General features: G+C 37.5%; 2 protein-coding genes across 2 annotated transcripts; one reads left to right on the top strand and one right to left on the bottom strand.

The window, feature by feature from the left end:
• Positions 1–4970: 4970 nt before the first annotated feature.
• Phum_PHUM035190 (WD-repeat protein, putative) lies at positions 4971–18915 on the bottom strand (the record flags this gene model as incomplete). The annotated part of the gene is made up of 27 exons (XM_002423027.1): positions 4971–5153; positions 5229–5333; positions 5410–5592; positions 5693–5845; positions 5919–6036; positions 6115–6301; positions 6397–6568; positions 6708–6899; positions 6976–7198; positions 7264–7428; positions 7555–7675; positions 8063–8260; positions 13872–13943; positions 14348–14416; positions 14571–14708; positions 14784–14943; positions 15021–15190; positions 15279–15474; positions 15566–15786; positions 15877–16036; positions 16125–16182; positions 16302–16483; positions 16559–16646; positions 17758–17903; positions 17998–18188; positions 18274–18572; positions 18695–18915. 27 exons carry the CDS (start codon positions 18913–18915, stop codon positions 4971–4973), a joined length of 4371 nt encoding a protein of 1456 aa, XP_002423072.1.
• Phum_PHUM035200 (cutile protein, putative) lies at positions 12161–13297 on the top strand (the record flags this gene model as incomplete). Its single annotated transcript, XM_002423028.1, has 5 exons — positions 12161–12172; positions 12287–12420; positions 12508–12748; positions 12835–12987; positions 13070–13297. The coding sequence occupies 5 exons, from the start codon at positions 12161–12163 to the stop codon at positions 13295–13297; spliced, it is 768 nt and encodes a 255-aa protein (XP_002423073.1).
• Positions 18916–19350: the final 435 nt, after the last annotated feature.

Below are 19350 nucleotides of genomic sequence, written 5' to 3'. Positions count from 1 at the left end.
GCATGCGAGCGAAAGGACGACGGGAAGATCTTCTTGCGGGGGATGAACGGGACACTCTTCTCGCGGGGGATCGACTCGTCTCCGAAAACTCGTCATCCTCGGGGAGTGGTTCGCTTGCTTAAGGTCGGTGCGTGCGATTCACTCCAACGGCAGAAAGAAGATGCGAACAAAGATGAAAATCGGGACGACGACGGATCCGACGATGACGACGACGTCGGAGTCCGCACCGGTCGGATTCTCGCTCTTCGGACTGCAAGAGTCAATCGGACGGCGGCAGGGGCGAAATGCGGACGGACTGCGGAGGATGTTTCGTCGATCCGGCAACCTCGGAACTTCTCGCCGCCTCCGGAAGCTCACTTCGTCTCTGCGGGGAAGCGGGAACGACGTGGCAGGTCGGTACTGCCTCCCGAGGCACGAGGGAGGAAAGGATTCGTCTCCGTACTCCGAGTCGGGCTCCGGATCTCTTTCTCGATTACGACGGGGGGGGGGGATTCGTCCCGGCTTCGGTGCGTTGGCGTTCTTCGCGGCGATCAGAGTCTGTCGAACTTTCGGTCGTCGCGGGTTCGTCGGGGAGGGAACGGAGATTAACGTTTCTGTTTTTCAGGTTCATGTCTTCGATCTTTCTCCCGGAGCGATGGTAGCGGCGAGGCGCGCAGGTGAAGGAAATGGGCGGGCCGGCCGGGAGTAGCGAACCCGTCCGGGTCGTTTCCGGAAGCTCCGTCTCCTGCGGCGGAGGCGGGAGCGACGTGGCAGGTCGCGAACGTCTTTGCAAAGGTGAGGGCGAGGACGCGCGGCGGCGGCGGGCGCGAACCCGTCGTCGTCGGGCGAACACACACACATACTTTTTTTCTTTCTTCTCGAGGGTCGGCGACCCCGGTCGATTCCTCTTCTGTCCCCCTTTCTATTTCCTACACCGCTAGGGAGGATGCGGTCAAATAACTCTTCACTTTAATCTTTTTACTCCTTTTCAGGTGACGTGGTAAGTCTCAATCCCCAGCCCCGATCGCATCCTCAGGAAACAGGCGAGTTTTCGTCCAATTCCCCCACGGCGAGGGACCGGTGGACACTCCCGAAAAGTGCGAACGTCCCGGAAGGTTCGTTCTTATCTTCGAGGTGGAGACGGAACGGAGATTAGGGCGGACCTCCCCAAAAGCGATCATGTGGAACGGCTAACGTTCTGACCTACCGGAGAGGGGAGACTGAAATGTAGGTTATACTCCCACGAGCGTCTTCCCCCCTCTTTCCATACAGGTCACGCTATAGCGACATGCCCAGAAGTTTTAGTGGGCCAAGGAGACAAAGCTTTCCGCAAGGATCGAAAGCGACGTAGGGTCGATGAGGGTCACGGTCACGTGCCCAGTGCGAAGAATCGACCTGCGCATGGACGGTATTTGCGAGTCGCGACGCCGCTGATGGTCGCAACGAAGTTATCGACAGTGGGGAACTGCTCGCATTTACACGTTTCGGCGCCTCCCCCGACCGGCGGAGGCGCACGATTCTATTCGTCAGCGCACATATCCGTCCCGGCGGCCGCCACGTTCGCGCTCCTCGAGGTGAGCGTGGTGGACGTCGAGTGGGTGCGTGTGAGGGTGGTCTTGCTGCCGAAACGCAAGGTCATCTGTGTCAGGTGCCTAAATTCCGGTCATTTAGGCTCACAGGTTCAGAGATCGGGGGGAAACGGCGTGGGATCGCTACTTCAAATGCGGAGGAGGGGGGCACCGGGCGCGTGAATGCGCAAACAAAGTCTGCTGCGCTCCCTGTTCGGAGGCAGCCCCACCGGCTCAACACCGGCTCAGGGGGTCTTCGTGCAAGGCGCCGGCCGTAAAGGGTACACCATTCCGATGGGAAACCGAAACCGGTAGGATTGGGGGAGTGCTAGGGGGGGAACCTCTACGTGCCAGCCGAGAACGAACGGCTCCGCCGGTCGCTAGCCGTGAGCAGGGGGAACTTTCTTCAAGTCAACTTGAATAGGTGCAAGGGGCTCAGGATCTCCTTCTGAACTTGATAGGGACGTGAGGCGTCGAGGTCGCGATGATCTCGGAGCCTTACGTCGTCCCGTCGGGGGAGGGGATGTCCTGCCGAGCATGATCTTCTTCTCGAGCTCGGCATCGGGTCCGAGACCTCGGGAATATTTCCGTGGGATGGAATTCGTGATGGTAGGATGGGGAATCGTAGTCCTGGTTTCGGTGTACGCGTCACCCGCCTTCAAAGGCTCCGGCTGGGAGGTCCCCTCTGACTCTCTGACTTCGAGTCCCTGGGCGATCACGCCTACGTGGCGTTTTCATTTATGACTCCTCGGAGCTCAAGAGAGTGCCGCCTCCTCGCCTCGCGTCGTCCCGCCCCGGTGGAGCCTTAAATCGTTCACCGCAGAACGGCTCATCGAGTGCCTCGCCGCGGAATTCTGAAGAAATGAAGTTCCTCTAGGTGCAAGGCGAAGCATGCACGAAATGGTTCAGGAAGTCCGGGACGACTTTCGTCGGATCTCGAACTCTTGCATGAAGAGGGTCGGCTTGCGCGGAAAGACGCACAAACGGGCAAAGTACTGGTGGACGGACGAGATAGGAGAGTTTTGGAAGGAGTCTTGCCTCGCACGTTGCCGGTTCGTCGGCAGAAAACGGCTATTACTCAGACAGGGCGGCAGCTACGAGGACATCATCACCGATGACGCACTCGCGGAATTCAAGGCGGAGTTGAGGGCTTCGAGGGTTCGGGTTCCCCGAGCGATATGGAGTTCCAAGGAGGCTTGTTGGAAGAAACTATTAAACGAAGTGAATTCGGATCCGTGGGGTCTTCCCTTCCGCCTCGTGACAAACAAACTCAGGGGCTCGTCGGGACCACTGACGGCCGGCATGACGGAGGAGTTTCTCGCCGAAGTGATCGCAGAGCTCTTTCCTCGCGTCGAACCCCCGGCGGATTTTTCGTACGACGTCAATCAGAGGGGGAGGTTCGCTTCCTCCTCGACGCGGCCTCGAAGAGGCGCTCGGCTTCGGGCTCGAGCTCCGCATTCTGGGCCAGTCTGCTGGGGTGCTGTAAGCGTGTCTCTCGGCGCTCTACACCGCGTGCTTCCGATAGGCGACCTTTCCGACGACTTGGAAAGAAGCCAACCTCGTGCTACTAGACAAACCGGGCAGGGATCCGACGACGCCGAGCCCGTATTAGCCGATTTGTCTTCTCTGCGTAGAGGGGAGGTTGTTCGGGCGCGTGATCGCGCCCCGATCGACGACCCAGGATCGACGACCACTTACGGGAGAAACGACCCCTCTCCTAATCAGTGCGGCTTCTGGGCGGGCCGTTCGACAACCGTCGCACTCGATCGCGTTTGCGGTGTAATCATGGAGACTCTTCGTTAGGGCGGCGTCGCGATTGCCGTCTCCGTGGACATAAAAAACGCATTCGATTCGGTACTGTGGTCTGCGATAAGAGACGATCTGACGTCGAAGTCCGTCCCCGACCACTTGACGTCAATCATTGGTTCCTTCCTCTCGGAGAGGAAGATCGCGAACGAGAAACCAAACGGAACGACGGGAATGGCGGTCGTATTCTGCGGCGTGCCCCAGGGATCGGTCCTAGGATCACTCTTGTGGAACATCACCTATGACCACGTCCTCACCCGGACCGTTCTTCCCGTAGGCGTATAGCTGACTTGCTACGCGGATGACACCCTACTCCTCGCGACCGGTCGTGGGTGGGCGGAGGTTTGCGAACGTGCAGAACGGGACTTTTCGCGACGGTGAAGGCCATCCGCGGCATTAATTTTCGGGTGTCCCTGCCGAAAATGGAAGCGTGCGAGTTTCATCGCCCGCGGAACCCGCGACCTCACGACATTTCCTTAAGTGTAGACAACGTGAGAATCGAACTTGGGGGCTCTCTTAAATACCTGGGTTTAATTCTCGGTTAATATGAACATCTGGCGCACCTCGGACCGAAGACCGGAGCCGTCAGCGCGGCCCACAGGCTAGGGGGTCAAACGACTATACGCGATGGTCGTTCACTCCGTGGCCTTGTACGGAGCTCCGGTTTGGGCCGAGTCGGTTTCGGCAGCTCGGCCTCTTCGCGAAAAGGCGGACCAACTCCAAAGGGCGTCTCTGTACATGGTGGCGACAGCGTACATAGACGTCACGGTGGAGAGAGAGGATGCGATTGACTAACAATTATTAAAAATAAAATAACATATTTATTTGTATATATATATTTTTTTATTTATTTATTATTCTTAAAATGAATTTATAATTTAATCACATGATGAAATAAATTTTTATTTAAATTTATAAATACATAAATTTATTTTTTTATTTAATCCTTTTCTCTGAATTAAAAACTCTTCGCATAAATTTTTTATTTTCAATTAACTTTTCCCTCTCGTTCGACAATAAAAATTTCAAAAGAAAAAAAAATTATTATCATTATCATTACCAAATATTTTTTCCTGCTTCTTTAAAATTATTAATTTTTACTTTATTGTATTTAATAAATGCTTAAAAATTTCGACAAGTATTTAAAACCTTGTCGTGATTTAAAATTGAAAATAATAATAATGATACTGATAATAATAGTGATAACAACTAATCTAAACCAAACTAACTTTTATTATTATTATTATTTTTTAACACACACACATATATATATATATTTTTTTCAATATATATTTATATACATAAATTGTTAACATATGTGGTATACATAAATATGATACAAATAAATATACATAAATAAAAAATAAAATAAAACTACATTACAACTTTATCGAATCATTTTTTTAAATTATTATTATTATTACTATTATTGTCTTGAATACGGAATGATTGATTGATTGATTGATTGGGTGACTGAATGTGAAGGTGGTAGGGCGTGTGAAAATTAATACGGTTTAATAATACTTAAATTTTGAATTGAAAAAAAAAAACAAAAAAAAAATTCCCCGGGTTTCCCGACGTTTCCTTTGAATAAAATTATTATTATTATTATTATTATTAAACTGTGAATCTCGTTTCGGAACCGTCTGCAAGCATGAGGGTAACGGTTTTGCTGTTGATCCAAATGAGTTTGGCTACTTTCATGGGATTTAAACGAGTCGAATCTGGTATCGGTGATGTGCTGTAGGATTTGGTGCATTTCGTTTGCGTCGTACCCAACCTGAACATTCCCGTCGACGTCTGAAAATAAAAAAAATCCCGTTTATAAAAAACTCCCAAAAGAAATAAAAAAGGGAGGAAATTTAAATAACTCACCTGCCAAAAAGACAAACGATTTTCGTCGCAACTGTAAGATGCCAAAAATTTACCATCTGGAGAAAATGCGACAGAGGTTATGGCCGCCTCGTGAGCAGGTATCATCTGAAATTACGGCTTTTTTTTTAAACGTAAAATTCAAAAACGAAACCAATAATAATAATAATAATAGGTAATTAACCTGGCATTTAATGTAACGAAGTTCGTACAAAGCGATTTGACCACTTTTGGCTCCGACAGCGATTCGACGAGTCGAAAAACAATGACTCACTTGATTGAACCTGCAAACGGCTGGAAAAACTTCTGACAAAGGTTTGTTTTTCAAATGTCCCGGATCCAAACAGTGTAATATTATGTCGATTACCTGCAAAGGAACGGTCGTTTGAATACAATCAAAACCAACCCCCAGTCCCCCTCCCCCCCGAATATAATAAGACGATAACAAAATTAATTTGTGATGATACCTCCACCAAGAGATCAGATATTCCACTTTGCATTTTATCAATGAGTAATTCGATTCCTCTCAGTATTTCCGGTTTTGCCCGATGAAGAACCGAATTGTTAAGATTGACGTTTAGAGCTTGAGCATTTTGAGCTATCGTGTTATACCTGGCAACCTGATAAAAAAACATTTTTTCATTTTTCACTTGAAGTATTTTACAAAACGCCGAAAACAAAAAAAAAAGTTACCTCTCGAGCCATGCATGTTATGAATGCTGCCGGTCTGGCTGTTGCGATCAATGTGAGAGCGTGTCTCGCCGTCCTGCAGGAATCTGCGGCAGGTGTTAAAGGAAGGCCGTAAGTCATGCTAAAATAAGAAAACAATCGTCGTTGAAAAAATCGACTCGAAATTTTTTTTTATTCTGGAAAAAAATGTTATTGTTACCTGGGTACCAATTTATCGGCTTCGCAACAGAGTTCAAGCAAACCTAAAAGAACTTTACTGACTTCCAAATATGGTTCCCAAACGGTAAAACCTCTTCCTATGAGATCTATGGCTGCTCGTCTCAATTGAGTATGCGCTGGAAGTTTCGAGGACGGAGGTGCCAACAGAAGATGAGTCAAAGCCAAACCTGTAAAAATTATTTAAATTTTTTTTTTTTTCCATTTCTCCAAAATTACAAAACGAGGGAGAGACGAACTGGAGTAAATAAAAATTTATATTAACTCGTTTGTCGCGCCAAATTATTGTTTATGTTAAATCCTTCAGCAACCGAACTTTTCCTCCTGTCTTCCTGTTTCCTGCCGTCGGATGTATCTTGTCCGAATTCCGCTCCTATGACTCCCAATAAAACAACGGCTGTCGTTTCTTTTCTCTTCAGCTCAGCAGCCGTCGAAGGCTTTCGCGTGGACAATTCTAAATAACAAACGGTAAACATTTTAAAAATAATTTCCCCCCAAAAAATTCGTTTTGCCACTTATTCGAGTTCCCTCACCCTCTGCAACTTCTTCCTCTTCTTCTTCTTCATCTTCGTGAACCTGATTTCCTTGTTCGGCGTGAGTATTATGCTGCTGTACGGATTGCAAATGACTAGCTTGAATTTGTTGATGAGGCTCTAACGTTGCATATTTGGGTAAATACTGAGACCAATCTTCCACTAATTTTTTCCGTCCTTTGGGACCTAACCTTCCAAGCTCGGCTAGAAGAAGAGCTTGTGCCGCTTCCCGAACCTGAAAAAATTTATTAAAATTAAAAAAAAAAACAAGTAAAAAGGTTAAATTATTATTTTTTAAAAAAAATATTCACCTCCAGGCAATGATGTTGCCACCTTCTGGCCAACATTTCCACTTGAGGCCTTTTAAAATTTTTCGATCCTCTCATTTCAACTTTATCCGGAAGTAAAACGCAATGCAACGTTGCCAACAGCGACCATCCCTGTTTACTGTGAGCTTGTTGAGACGTGTAACGTTCTTCGTTTTCTTCCGTTTGAGCCTTATTTTGTAAATTCCACGCCGTTATCGTGTTTTGCCTTTTTAAGACAAGGACAAGGATTTTATTTCAATCCAACATATGCAATAAGGATAATTAAAATACCTGTGAAGCCTTCGGTTACGCTCCTGTTCGGGAACAAACGTCGCATTATTCATAGACATGAATGTATTGGATAAAGCAATTATGGCAAGAAGGTGATTGCTGGTTAACGTCGTGCTCAATTCCCAATGCGTTCGAGCCGTGAAAAGTCTCGTCAACTTTTCCAACCTTATTTCTTCGGGAGGCAAAGAACCCTCGAGACTCCTTTTGAGGAGAGAAAACAGAAAAATTTTTTTTACTTAATTCCGGTAACGCGTAACGTTCAAAACAAACGGAACGAACCTAATTTCCGACGCTGTAGGTTTTGTATTAGAAGCGGCTTTGGCTGTCGTAGTGCTGTTGCTGGGTTCGGGTTCGACATCTAAATCGTTCACGTTTCCAGGTTGCCACGTCGGTAGCAACAAACTCATGTAACCTTAAAACATTATTTAAACGGTAAATTTTACCGTTTTAGGAAACAATTTAATATTTGACGTAAGTAAATAATGTTCGTAATTATAAATAATTATTTTAATTAATAATTAACGATTTGACTGTCAAGGTACTGTCACTGGAAATTTCTTCGAGGAAAAAAGAGACGATTAAAATTTTCCTTAAACCGTCACTGAACTGGTATCGTAGTCGATATGGGTGACTCGACATTGTCAAATGTTGATATTTAAAATCAGGGGCGTATAAAAAAGAAACGTTTCCCTCTCCTCTCCTCTCCTCTCTCCTCATTTTCTTTTTTTTCCCCGCAAAAAAAAAAAAAAAAAGTTTGGTGGGTTTTCCCTTCCTTCCTCCCCCCCCCCAGTCCACTCACCTCCCTTTGAAAGGACTCCAAACGAAACTGGAAGTTTGGGTCTCAAAAGGCCCAATTGACCTTCGCATACTTTATCCAAATCCATGTCGATGCCCCAAGCGTGAAGGAGAGAAAGAAGCAACTGAGCTATTTCCATTGTGATGTTTTGTTCCATTCCGACAAATCCCCGAGATTTTTTATTCGTTTCGTTTCCGCCATCTTTAAATAAAATAAAAATAATGATGATAATACTAATATTTTTTTCAAAAAATTCTTATCAGTCGGTAACTAATCCTATCCTCCTCCCCCGCGTCAAAACAATATTTAAATTTTAAAAAAAAAATGCGACGTTGTAAAATCCCTGATTTTTTTGTCGCGTAAAAAAAAAAAGGTTTCAACCGCATACCTTAAAGAAAAAAAAAAAATGTCGCACATTTATTAACTGGTTTTACAATTACAAATAAACGACAATTTAAACAAGGACTTAGAAGGTAATAAATTTTTTTTTTTTTTTTTTTTTTTTTTACTCGTTCACAAGGTAAATTAAAATTCTTCAAGTTCGTTTGACCCATAGACAGTTAAAAAAAAAAACAATAATAATAATAATGATATTAATGAAACAATTTAATACCACAACATTTAATGTTGAGTAATTTTCCCCCCTCCCCCAACTCTTCAATTCACAATTGAAATATTTAAAACACATTTTACACAAATAGTATAGTAAATTTGTCACACTCTGATGAAAAAAAAAATAATAATAATAATTGTGGTGCTAAAAAAACTTTCAATTCGATAATAATAAAAATAATAATAATAATAATACTAATAATAATAATAATAGTAATAGTAATAATAATAATAATAATAATTAAAAAAAAAAAAATTAAATAATAATGATTAGAATTCATATAGTTGGCAGGTAAAATATTTGAAAATGATTATTATTATCGTTATATTATTTCCCCTTTGATTTTTTTTCCTTTTTTTTTTTTTTTTTTATATAAACACGAATTAAAAGCCAAATGAAAAAAAATGTGCGTTGTTTAAGGGCTCAAAAAAGGTTCCAAAACTAATTTTCTTTATCGACAAGGAAACGAATTTTCATAGACTCCGGCAATATTCCGATATTATTCTTTTATTCATTCCAATTTGCCAAGAGACATAAAAAAAAAATTTTTTTTTTTTTTTTTTTTATAGGTAAAACTATTGCGACAAGGTGAGATATACATTTTCTTTTTTTCAAACAGTTTACCGCCCCCCTGATTCGAACCGAATCGAACAATGCAAAAAAAAAAAAAAAACGCAAAAGGTAGCAAAAGTTTCCCTGAAATCTGAAAAACTTTTTGCGGATTAATAACAACAAAACAATTTGTTTAGCGGATGTTTATCCCGTAGGGAATGAAAACCGTTCAAACAAAGATGGAGTCAAAAGAGAGAGAGAGAGAGAGAGAGAGAGAGAGAGGAAAACAATCAAGTTAAACAATTAATCGGATCCGTTTGAAACGTGTCAATAAAAATAAAAAAACAATTCAAATATTGAAATTGTCTCGATTATACAATCGAAATTTCGTACAATCTTGATTCGATTTGTAACGATCGATATATCGATCGATCGATCAATCGATTGACGATTAAAAATTTCCCTTTTTTTGTCACGATCCATTGTGTAATTTATTATTTGGAACGCGTGCAATCGGGTAAAAAAAAATAAAAAAAAAAAACTAATCAAAGGATTGATTAAAAATTTATCGGATAATAATAATAATAATTAATTTACGATACGATCGTAATTAAATGGTGGAAAAGTTCCCTCGGGATCTCCTCCGCGTTCGTAATTCAATCCCTAAGGACGAAACTTTAAAAAAGGTTTGAACGATTTTAAACGCGTCTCCCAAAAACAAAATCTCATTCTTTTTCAGGTGTTATAAAGGTAATCGAAAAAATTATACCTGCTTGTTTCTGAGGGTGGGGGAGGAGGAGGAGGGGTGGTTTCTCTCAATCTACCGGTATACCTTAAAGAAAAACAAAAACAAAATGAAATAAAACGGTCCCGACGACCCTGAAATTTATGAAGTTCAAGATTATTTTCATCGTGAATAAAAATGATAAACTATTTCGCACATCGATTATGATCGTATTTTTTTCTTTAAAAATGGCGCCGCGCCCACAAACGAAAAACGTGTTTAATATTTTTTTTGTTTCCCCCCCCCCATTTTTTCCCAAAAGTTCGAAGAAGATCATGTGAAAATCACCGATCGACCTCGACTTTCGACAAAGACAAAAAAAAAAATTTCTTAATTTTGCCCCGATCCGAAAACAAATTCAAATTGTTTTTGTTTCAAGTTTCGAGCTTTTCAAAAAAAAAAAATTTTATTCGACGTTTCAACGTACGACGTAATATTGAAACATTCAATTAAACATAAAAACGGTCGGTTGTTGTTTTGGAATATGTGAAATTTAAATACTGTTCGTTGGCACTGGGTAAAATTTCGATAGAAACGTTAAAACCGATGAAAACAAACGACAAACAATTCATCCCCCGGTAAAAACCGGTAAGTAATTAATTACTACCGGTAAAAAAAAAAGTAGAAAAACCATCGCGAAGGAACCAAGTAGGAAAACTTATTTTGAAAAAAAAAAAAAAAAAATTTTTAACGCAACGAAATTTCCCAATTAGCGTGATTGCGAACTTGGACGAAATGTCAATTTTTTTGTTGTCACAATGGTTGTTGCAACGTGAGTGACTTAAAAGAACGGAATCATTAAACCGGAGAGGAAAGAAGGGAAAGAGGGGGGAAGGGAGGGGACGAAAAAAAAACATCTTTCTTCTTGCAAAAGAATAAAAGTAAAAGAAAAAAATTTTGAGCGTTCTGAAGCATTTGCAGCAGGAACAACAACTACAACAATGACAACAACAACAACAACAACAATGACAACAACAACAACAACAATGACAACAACAACAACAACAACGACAACAACAACAACAACAACAACAACAACAACAACAACAACAACGACAACGACAACAATAACAATAACGACAACAACAACAACAACGACAACAACAACAACAACAACCAACGACGTCGTCCAAGTTGATTTTTCTAAACGTGTCACATTAAATAAAACATTCCATTTTTTTTTTTTTTTTAAATTTAATTAAGACTTAGGTTGGGCATTTAAATAAAAAAAAAATGATTGCGTTTAAATTATTTCAGGGTCGAATCAAGCCAAATTCAAAAAAAAAAAAAAAAAAAACTCTAAATACCTCTGATTTGAAATAAAATAACCGCAATTATTCATCATAAGATTGCACCAAACTTATACTAAAAAAAAAACCGCAAACCCAACGATTTAACCCTCGTAAGGTTAATTATCAATCACACGTTTACGATTATGTGTCGCCATTTTTTTCGACGATCGACAGACATATTAATATCCATTTTTTTGTTTTTTTTTGTTTACATAATTAAAGAATTCAATTAATGAAATCACGATTAATAATACGGTGATGATTTATGGATTGGTAAAAAAAAAAAAAAAAAAAAAAAATCAGGTACGAAAAAAAAAATTCACGTGGTAAGATATGTATGCGATACCTGTGTATTCTAATGCAGGAGTTTAGGGCAGGGTGTGTCTAAGATGTGTACGAAAGGCCTTGCCAAGTGGAAAATTCGATTCAGAATTGGATTGGCCTGACGGAAAATACTTTACGAAAAATTTACAAATGACATTTTATTTTAAAACAAGACAAATCTGAAAAATTTTTAACGTTTTTTTTTTTTTTTTTTTTTAATTGCCCTAATTCAAATCGGAAAATGTTATCGTCAGAAAGCTTTTTCGTCATTTAAAAAAAAAAAAGGACAGGTACGGTGCAGGAAAAAAAAATTATCAATTCAATCCAACCCTGATAATAAACCGCAGTAGACTCAACTTTTGCATAGAATAATATAAAGTGATGGTTTTGTACGGGGGGAGACATAGAGATCAACTCTCTTAGTCTCGATGACCTTCATAAATTCCGTATATTTTTCAGGCCTGACTTATAAAAGCCGCATTTCCCCGAAATCAATCACATTCGATCTAACAAATCCTAGTCTAAAGGACCACAAAATGAAATTCTTGGTAAGTTCCGAAAAATTCCGAAAATTAAAAAAAAATATTTTTTTTTTTTTTTTTTTTTTGTGTTGTGCGATTTAGTTAAAAGAAAAAAAAATTTTTTTTTTTTTTTTTCTACAGGTTGTGTTGTCTGCCCTTGCGGCTGTTGCCGTTGCCAACCCAGGAGTTGCCTCTTTGGGTTATAACTCCGTTCAAGGAGCTTTCGGTCACTCCGGTTTCGGAGCTTCCGCCGTTCCAACCGGTTACTCTTACAGGTGAGTTTTCATTTATTAATTTTTTTGTTATTATTATTATACTTGATCAGAAAAAATGAAATTTTAAACTATTACGTCTGTTTGCAGCACTGTTTCCGTTCACGCTCCAGCCGCTGTATCTGCCCCAGCTGTTTTTGCCGCCCCAGCCGTCCACGCTCCAGCTGTCGTTGCTGCTCCAGCCGTTCACGCCCAAGCTGTTGTCGCTGGTCCAGCTGTTCACTCTCAAGCCGTTGTTGGAGTTAAAACTCAATACCAAAGTCATCAAGGCCCACACGGTCAAACCAGCTACGGACATTCTGAACCTTTCCAAAGCCACGACGCCAGTCAAGTAAGTCAACAAAAATCAAATAAAATTTTATTAAATTCTCCAACAAAAAAAATTGAAATTTCCAAAAAAAAAAAAAAATTCTACAGGATGCTCATGGAAACAAAGTAGGATCTTTCAGCTACGTAGCCCCATCCGGACAAGTTTTCAGAACCGACTACGTTGCCGATGCTTTGGGATACAGAGTTAGCAGCAACGCTCTCCCAGTTGGCCCATCTCACGGACCATCTGAAACCCCAGAAGTAAGTTGAAAAGATAAAAAAAAAAAAAAAAAACCACCACGACGCGACTAAAAATGAATGAATGATTGATTGAATTTTTAAGGTTGCCGCTGCCCGTGCCGAACATTTGGCTCACCACCAACACTACAGAGCTAAAAGAGGAGTCCACGCCGTTGGTTACACTCCAGCTGCCACCGCTCCACTCGGTGCCGGATTCCCAACCCCAGTTGTTTACTTTGCTCCAGTCGTCGTTCAATCCGCTCCAGTTTCTTACTCCGCAGTTGTTGCTCCACACAGCTACTCTGTCTCCCACTACAGTTACGCTCATTAAATTTAGAAAAAAAAAAAAGAAAAGGAGATCTTACATCCGGAACGTATAACAACAGGAAATTATCATTTTGAAAAAAAAAAAAAAAAACTTTGCGCAACCAACAAAGAAATGGCCTACTTGAAGAAGTTTACAAATAATAATAATAATAATTAAAATTCTAGTAAGAATTAATTAATATTGAATATCGTATTCAAAAACGCCATTTTCTATCACCAAAGAATTTCTTCATACAATTCCAAAAATTTTTTTTTTTTTTAAATATAAATAGCTGGTCTATAAATATTTCCCTTATTTTAAATGTAATTTAAATATTTAGAAAAATTGTATAAAAATAAAAAATAAAAAATAAAAATAAATAAATATATATAAATTAAAAAAAAAAAAAAGGCATAAATTTTCATTTCGCAAACCGACTCAACATCAACCCATAAAAAATTGTTTTTTTTTTTTTTTTTTTTTTTTTTGCTGTGGGTAACCGACCGACCGTGTGAGTGACGTAAGAGTGACGTAAGAGTGGAAAAATTTAAATTTGCCAAAAACTTACCCTTTCCTCCGCCGCCGCCCAATTTAAAACCCGCAATTTCAGCTTTGGCTTGAAGTTTCGTTTGTAAATTATCCGCACCTTGTTTCATTTTTTCCAAAACCCCTGAAAAACAATCAACCGACAATTTAATTATAAATTTTCACGAAAGTTTTTTTTTTTTTCGATGAAGAAAATGGAGGAAAAGAAAAAAGATGACAATAAATTTTTACAATTTGAAGAACTCAAACAAACAAAAACAAAAACAATAGTTAAGAAATATAAAAATAATAATTTGCAAAGTATTTAAACGGTGATTAATAAAGAAATTGTGCAACCGAAAGCGACGACAACATTTTTTTCTTTGCCGCCATTTTCCAGACTTTTTTTTTGTCATTATAATTTGCCATCGGAACAGCAAAACAAAAAAAAAAGGAAAAAAAAAACTAGAAGAAAATTGAAAACGTTTTGGGTTAGGGAAAAGCACGGGACATCACACAAAAACGTAATAATGGAGGGAACACACTCACCGTGTTTATCCTTTTCCTTTAGTATTCTTTCTACATTTTCCGCTTTGTCTTTAACTTTTCCGAAAAAATCTGAGATAGGCAAGAATAGAAAATAATTCAAGAAATATTTATTTTTTTTTTTTTTTTTTAAAGCAGACAATTAATCATTTTTTAATAAATCAAAAAAAAAAAAAAATGGAATGTAAAAATGGAGAGTTAAATTTTTAATAAATGAAAAATTTACCTGCAATTTTTTTATGAGCATCCGGACTCGCAGATTGCGTCAGAGCGGCAACCTTTTGATATTCGCTTTGATTAATTAAACCGTGAGCTTCGAGAGTACCCGGTGACATGGCTCCATATTCTTCGCTTAACAATTGCACTGAAAAGGATAAAGGATAAAAATTAAAAATACCTAATTATTTCTACTGCTGGTATTTTATTTTACATGTCGTACCTATTAATGCCTCGATATCGAAAAACAAAATATGACTCTCCGGATCTTTGTTATTGGTTCGTAATCCCTGAATGAGCAACGGAAACGCTCGAGTTTTTTGATGGTCTCCTCCTTCTTGATTGTTGTGGTGATGTAATTGTTGAAGCTGGAGTAATCCCCTCTGGAAAAACAAAACACACACAAGTATTAAAAACAAATATTTATAAATATTTATAATGAATAAAACATGTTTAAAACCTGAGTTGCGTGTCGGATGGCTGGTAAATTTCTATGCCTTAAACCTCTTAGAAAATGTATCGCAGGATTCGACAAACCCATTTCCGACGTTGCCGATTCACTCATGTGATCATCGCACGCGTACAAAACCTCTTCTGCGCTAATGCCGTGTAATACTCTATCTAAATGACCTGAAATGAACATTCCAATTTAAAGCGAATAAATGTCTGGAAACGAATAAAAACCAAGTACCAAGTAATAAATCAATCTTTAAATCACCTGTTTCCATTTGCCAAACATAAACTGTTCCATCGCTACATCCTACGATTAAAAAATCATCCAACGGCCTCCATTTAATCGTCACCACGGGAAATAAATGCCTAGAAGCCAAAACGACACATTTTTTTTCTGTCAAACCCAACAATGTGACAGAATGATCACTTGCCACACTGCAAATACATTTTTGAATTCTCGGCTATATCAAAATAAAAAAAAAAAAAAAAATTCATTAAAATTTCAATTAATTATTTATAATAATAAAAAAAAAAAAAATTTTTTTCACGTACATTACAATTACTTGGTGGCACTAATAACTGTGTGATTTCACCGGCATGAACACAAAATCTGTGAAGTAAATTTCCACTGTATAAATCCCAAAGACAAACTGCAAAATCAACACCGCCGCTGACTAGATGACATTTATGGTATCGGGTATCAACATGGTAAGGATATAGTAAACAATTGACTCTTCCATTGTGTCCCAACAATAACTGATGAGGAGGCCAATCTAAGAAATAAAGAAATTTTTTAATTTTTTTTTTTTTTTTTTCTAACATTTTGAGTAAATAATTAATTGAGTTTAAGAATAGAGAATAACCGTCATATTGTTGATGATTCCCGTGAAGGAATTGAAGCATAACAGTTTGCGTTGCAGGAACTATGATTATAGAGCCGTCTTCGCGGCCAATGACTAGTCTACTTTGCTGCGGTAGATATATACTGGCGGTTAACTTAATTCCGACTTCTTCATTGCGATCCTTTGATAAAATTGTTTGTCGTGAAACTTTTGGGTATGTACGTCTAAAATACTGATATAAGAAGAATAAAATTTATTTAGACACTTACCAGTTGGTCAAGAATACCAACGGGTCGCGGTTTCATAGCGTTCCAAGCTTCGAAAAGGCTGTAAGACACCGTCGGATAGAGTGCTAAGTGAGGAAAGCAAAAAAAAAAAAAAAAAGTATTTTAAAATAATTTAAAAAAAAAAAAAAAATTAAAAACTAATAATATTTAAGCCGCTACTTGCTTGGAAGTTTATCAAATTTTTCTTGCTGCAGTTGAGATATTTGATTTGCAGAAACATTAGGGATTTTCCATATGTGAATTCTCCCGAGTGAATCACCTCGAAGAAGATATTTAACAACTGCTTGTTGAGTTTGATTTGCTAATACGTGGTAGCTCATAGCCGGAGGGCAAGATAATGGCTTTAATAAAAATAATTTTTTTTTTTTTTTGAAAAATCGCGTACAAGTTTTAAATAACTTTAATAAAATGCGTACCTTGTCGTTTTCGACTTTTAGTACGGAGTACAGTACGGGATTGTCTGCAACATTGCGTTGACTAAGAAATTCTTTGCATTCGGCTACGCTACTGTAAAATAAAGTTAAACAAACACAAAATATTAGATTTTTTTACAAAAATTCTTAAAAAAAATAAAAATATTTAAAAAAAGCACTAAAAAAGCTTTCTAATAATATTAATATATATACAAGCATATTAGTCAAATTAACTAAATTCAAAATAGTAATAATAATATTATTTTATACAGGCCGACAATTCATTAATATAATTAATTTTTTTTTCCTTCTCCAAAAAATATTAAAAATTAATTTTTTTTTTTAGAATTTCTGTTGAACCGATTATTTGTTTTTTTTTAAATTTACCGAACTTTGTATACTTTTTTTCTTTGGATTGAAATTGTACAGGTTTATTTATTTATTTATTTTTTTCATTATTGATCAATTGATACTGATCCATACATATACATATTGCAGCAGGCATGTAAAATTCGGAAATATTGAATACAATTGAAATCTTCTATACCAACCTAGTTCGTTTTCCAGGTATAAGGCTGTTTTTAGAAAAAAATATTTTAAGCATTACAATAAATTTATAAATACATATACATAAAAAAAATTATAAATTTTTAATTTAGTTAATAAATAAATTAAACACTTAATTTAAAAAAAAAAAAAAAAAAATGATTCCCTTTTAATGCATTTTTAATATTTTCATTTAGATAATTTTAATATTTTTTCTTTCCAAACAAAAATTAAAAAAAAAAAAAAAATTTTTTCTACCAGTTTTTATATAATTTTTTTTTTTTTAAATTCGTAGGTCATTCTACTTTAATATTTAAAAAAAAAGTAATAATAATAATAATAATAATTTTTATTCTTCTAAATGAAAAGCAAAAATAAAAATTATTTAGAGTGCATGAAAGCAGTGAGCAAATGCATTTGTGATTAAGTGATGATAGAATATAGTAAAGGAGCCTTTTTTTTTTTCTTATTTATATTAATAAAGCATTCATAAAGAAATTTTAACTTGATGAAAATTTTTAATTTGTAATCATGGTGGCTCCCTAATTTATCTCAAAATAAAAGTGCATTAAACAGAATCATGCCATCTAAAATCACATTTTTAATAAGAAAATGACTCAAACAAAAAAAAGACATATAAAAAAAAAAAAAATTACTTGTTTGGAAGTTTATACAAGTAGCCTTTTCCTTCATCAGACCAAAGAATACTTCTATCAGAACTTAAAAAATCTCCACCCAACCATCTTTCACCGCAAGGAGCAGGCACAGAACAAAGGAGAGAAAAATCCCCAGCATCATAAATCTAATAAATATAAATTTTTTTTTTTTTTTTTTAAATGGTATAAATAATACAATAAAGTCTCAGTAATTCAGTTTCGATAAATGATTAATTTTACCTGCCAATATTTTGAGCAGACGATTAAAACAGTTCTTTGGTTATAAGCACAGCAGAGCATACTTAATGCATTTAAACATCTAATTTGTTTTGATTCATTTTCAAAATAAGGTTCTCCAGCTTTAGTTTCATTTCCCTGCAATGTCCATACTTTAACTGTTCCAGTAGTTGTTAATCCCAAAACTACATCATCTATAGTATAAATAACATTAATGTTAATTAAAATTAACAAATTTTTCACCCTTTTTTGTTGTACTCACTAAAATGCATAGCATACCTTTTCTTCTTACTGGTCTTAATACATGAAGAGCAGATATCCAATCAGGATTAACTTTAGAACTAAGCATAAATAATATTTCTAAACTGAAAGGATTCATAATTAAAACTTCAGCATAATAACCACTGCAAAAGAGCCTTGCATCTTCACAACCTGCCATTTGATAAGCTTGTATGTTTGTATGCACATAGTGCAATTTCATAACTTGATAACATTTACCATCGACTAAATCCCATGTACACATTTCACCGCTTTCAGAACTACTGACAATAAAATTATTGTCTAAAATGACACTTGCTCTGAAACACGAATAAACCGATTAAGTCTATCCATCAAAATTGTTACCTGTTAATGTCAAAATTATCGAAAAACCCATACATGAATCTATTAAAATAATACATGACACTACTTAAATTTATACCTTGTTATACATAGAACGGGTGCTGTATGACCAACCAACAAACATCTAGGTGTCATTTTTAATGTATCTGGGTCAACCTGCCACAAGCAAATTTGTCCATCATAACAACCCGTAACAATATTTTTTTGATCCCGCGAAATATAAATACACGAAATGCAATGGGTCGGAGGAGATTTTCCCCATAATATGACGGGGACAACTAAGTTTGTGCCAGCTGACATATTGGAAAACCTATTGAAAATCTTATAATCGTCAGCTGATCAATTACGCCTATTTTCAATTTAATTTAAAAAAACATCTTCTGCTTTAACTGAATATGTCATCCCCTGATTTATTTTTAATTACAATTTACAATAAACATTATTATTATGATATTCAGCACGAAAAGATTTGACAAAACTTTTAGGCAAGTATTTAAATAAATTTATCAAATATATACATTTATTGTGAAGGTAACTTTCCGCTCACTAGATAAGACATAGAGATTTTTTTTTTTTTTTATGAAAAAATTCTACTTCCACGATTTGTCAAATGTACGATTTTTTCTTTTTAGATAATTTGCCGCCAATTGTAAAAAGAATTCCGGCAAAAAAATTTTTTTTGTTTTTTGTCGACAAAAACTAAAATTTTATAAATAAAAAAATAGCCTAAAATAA

Source organism: Pediculus humanus, genomic scaffold (assembly GCF_000006295.1).
Source record: "Pediculus humanus corporis 1103172107383 genomic scaffold, whole genome shotgun sequence".
NCBI classification, from domain to species: domain Eukaryota; kingdom Metazoa; phylum Arthropoda; class Insecta; order Psocodea; family Pediculidae; genus Pediculus; species Pediculus humanus.
This window is presented reverse-complemented; position numbering and strand designations above follow the sequence as displayed.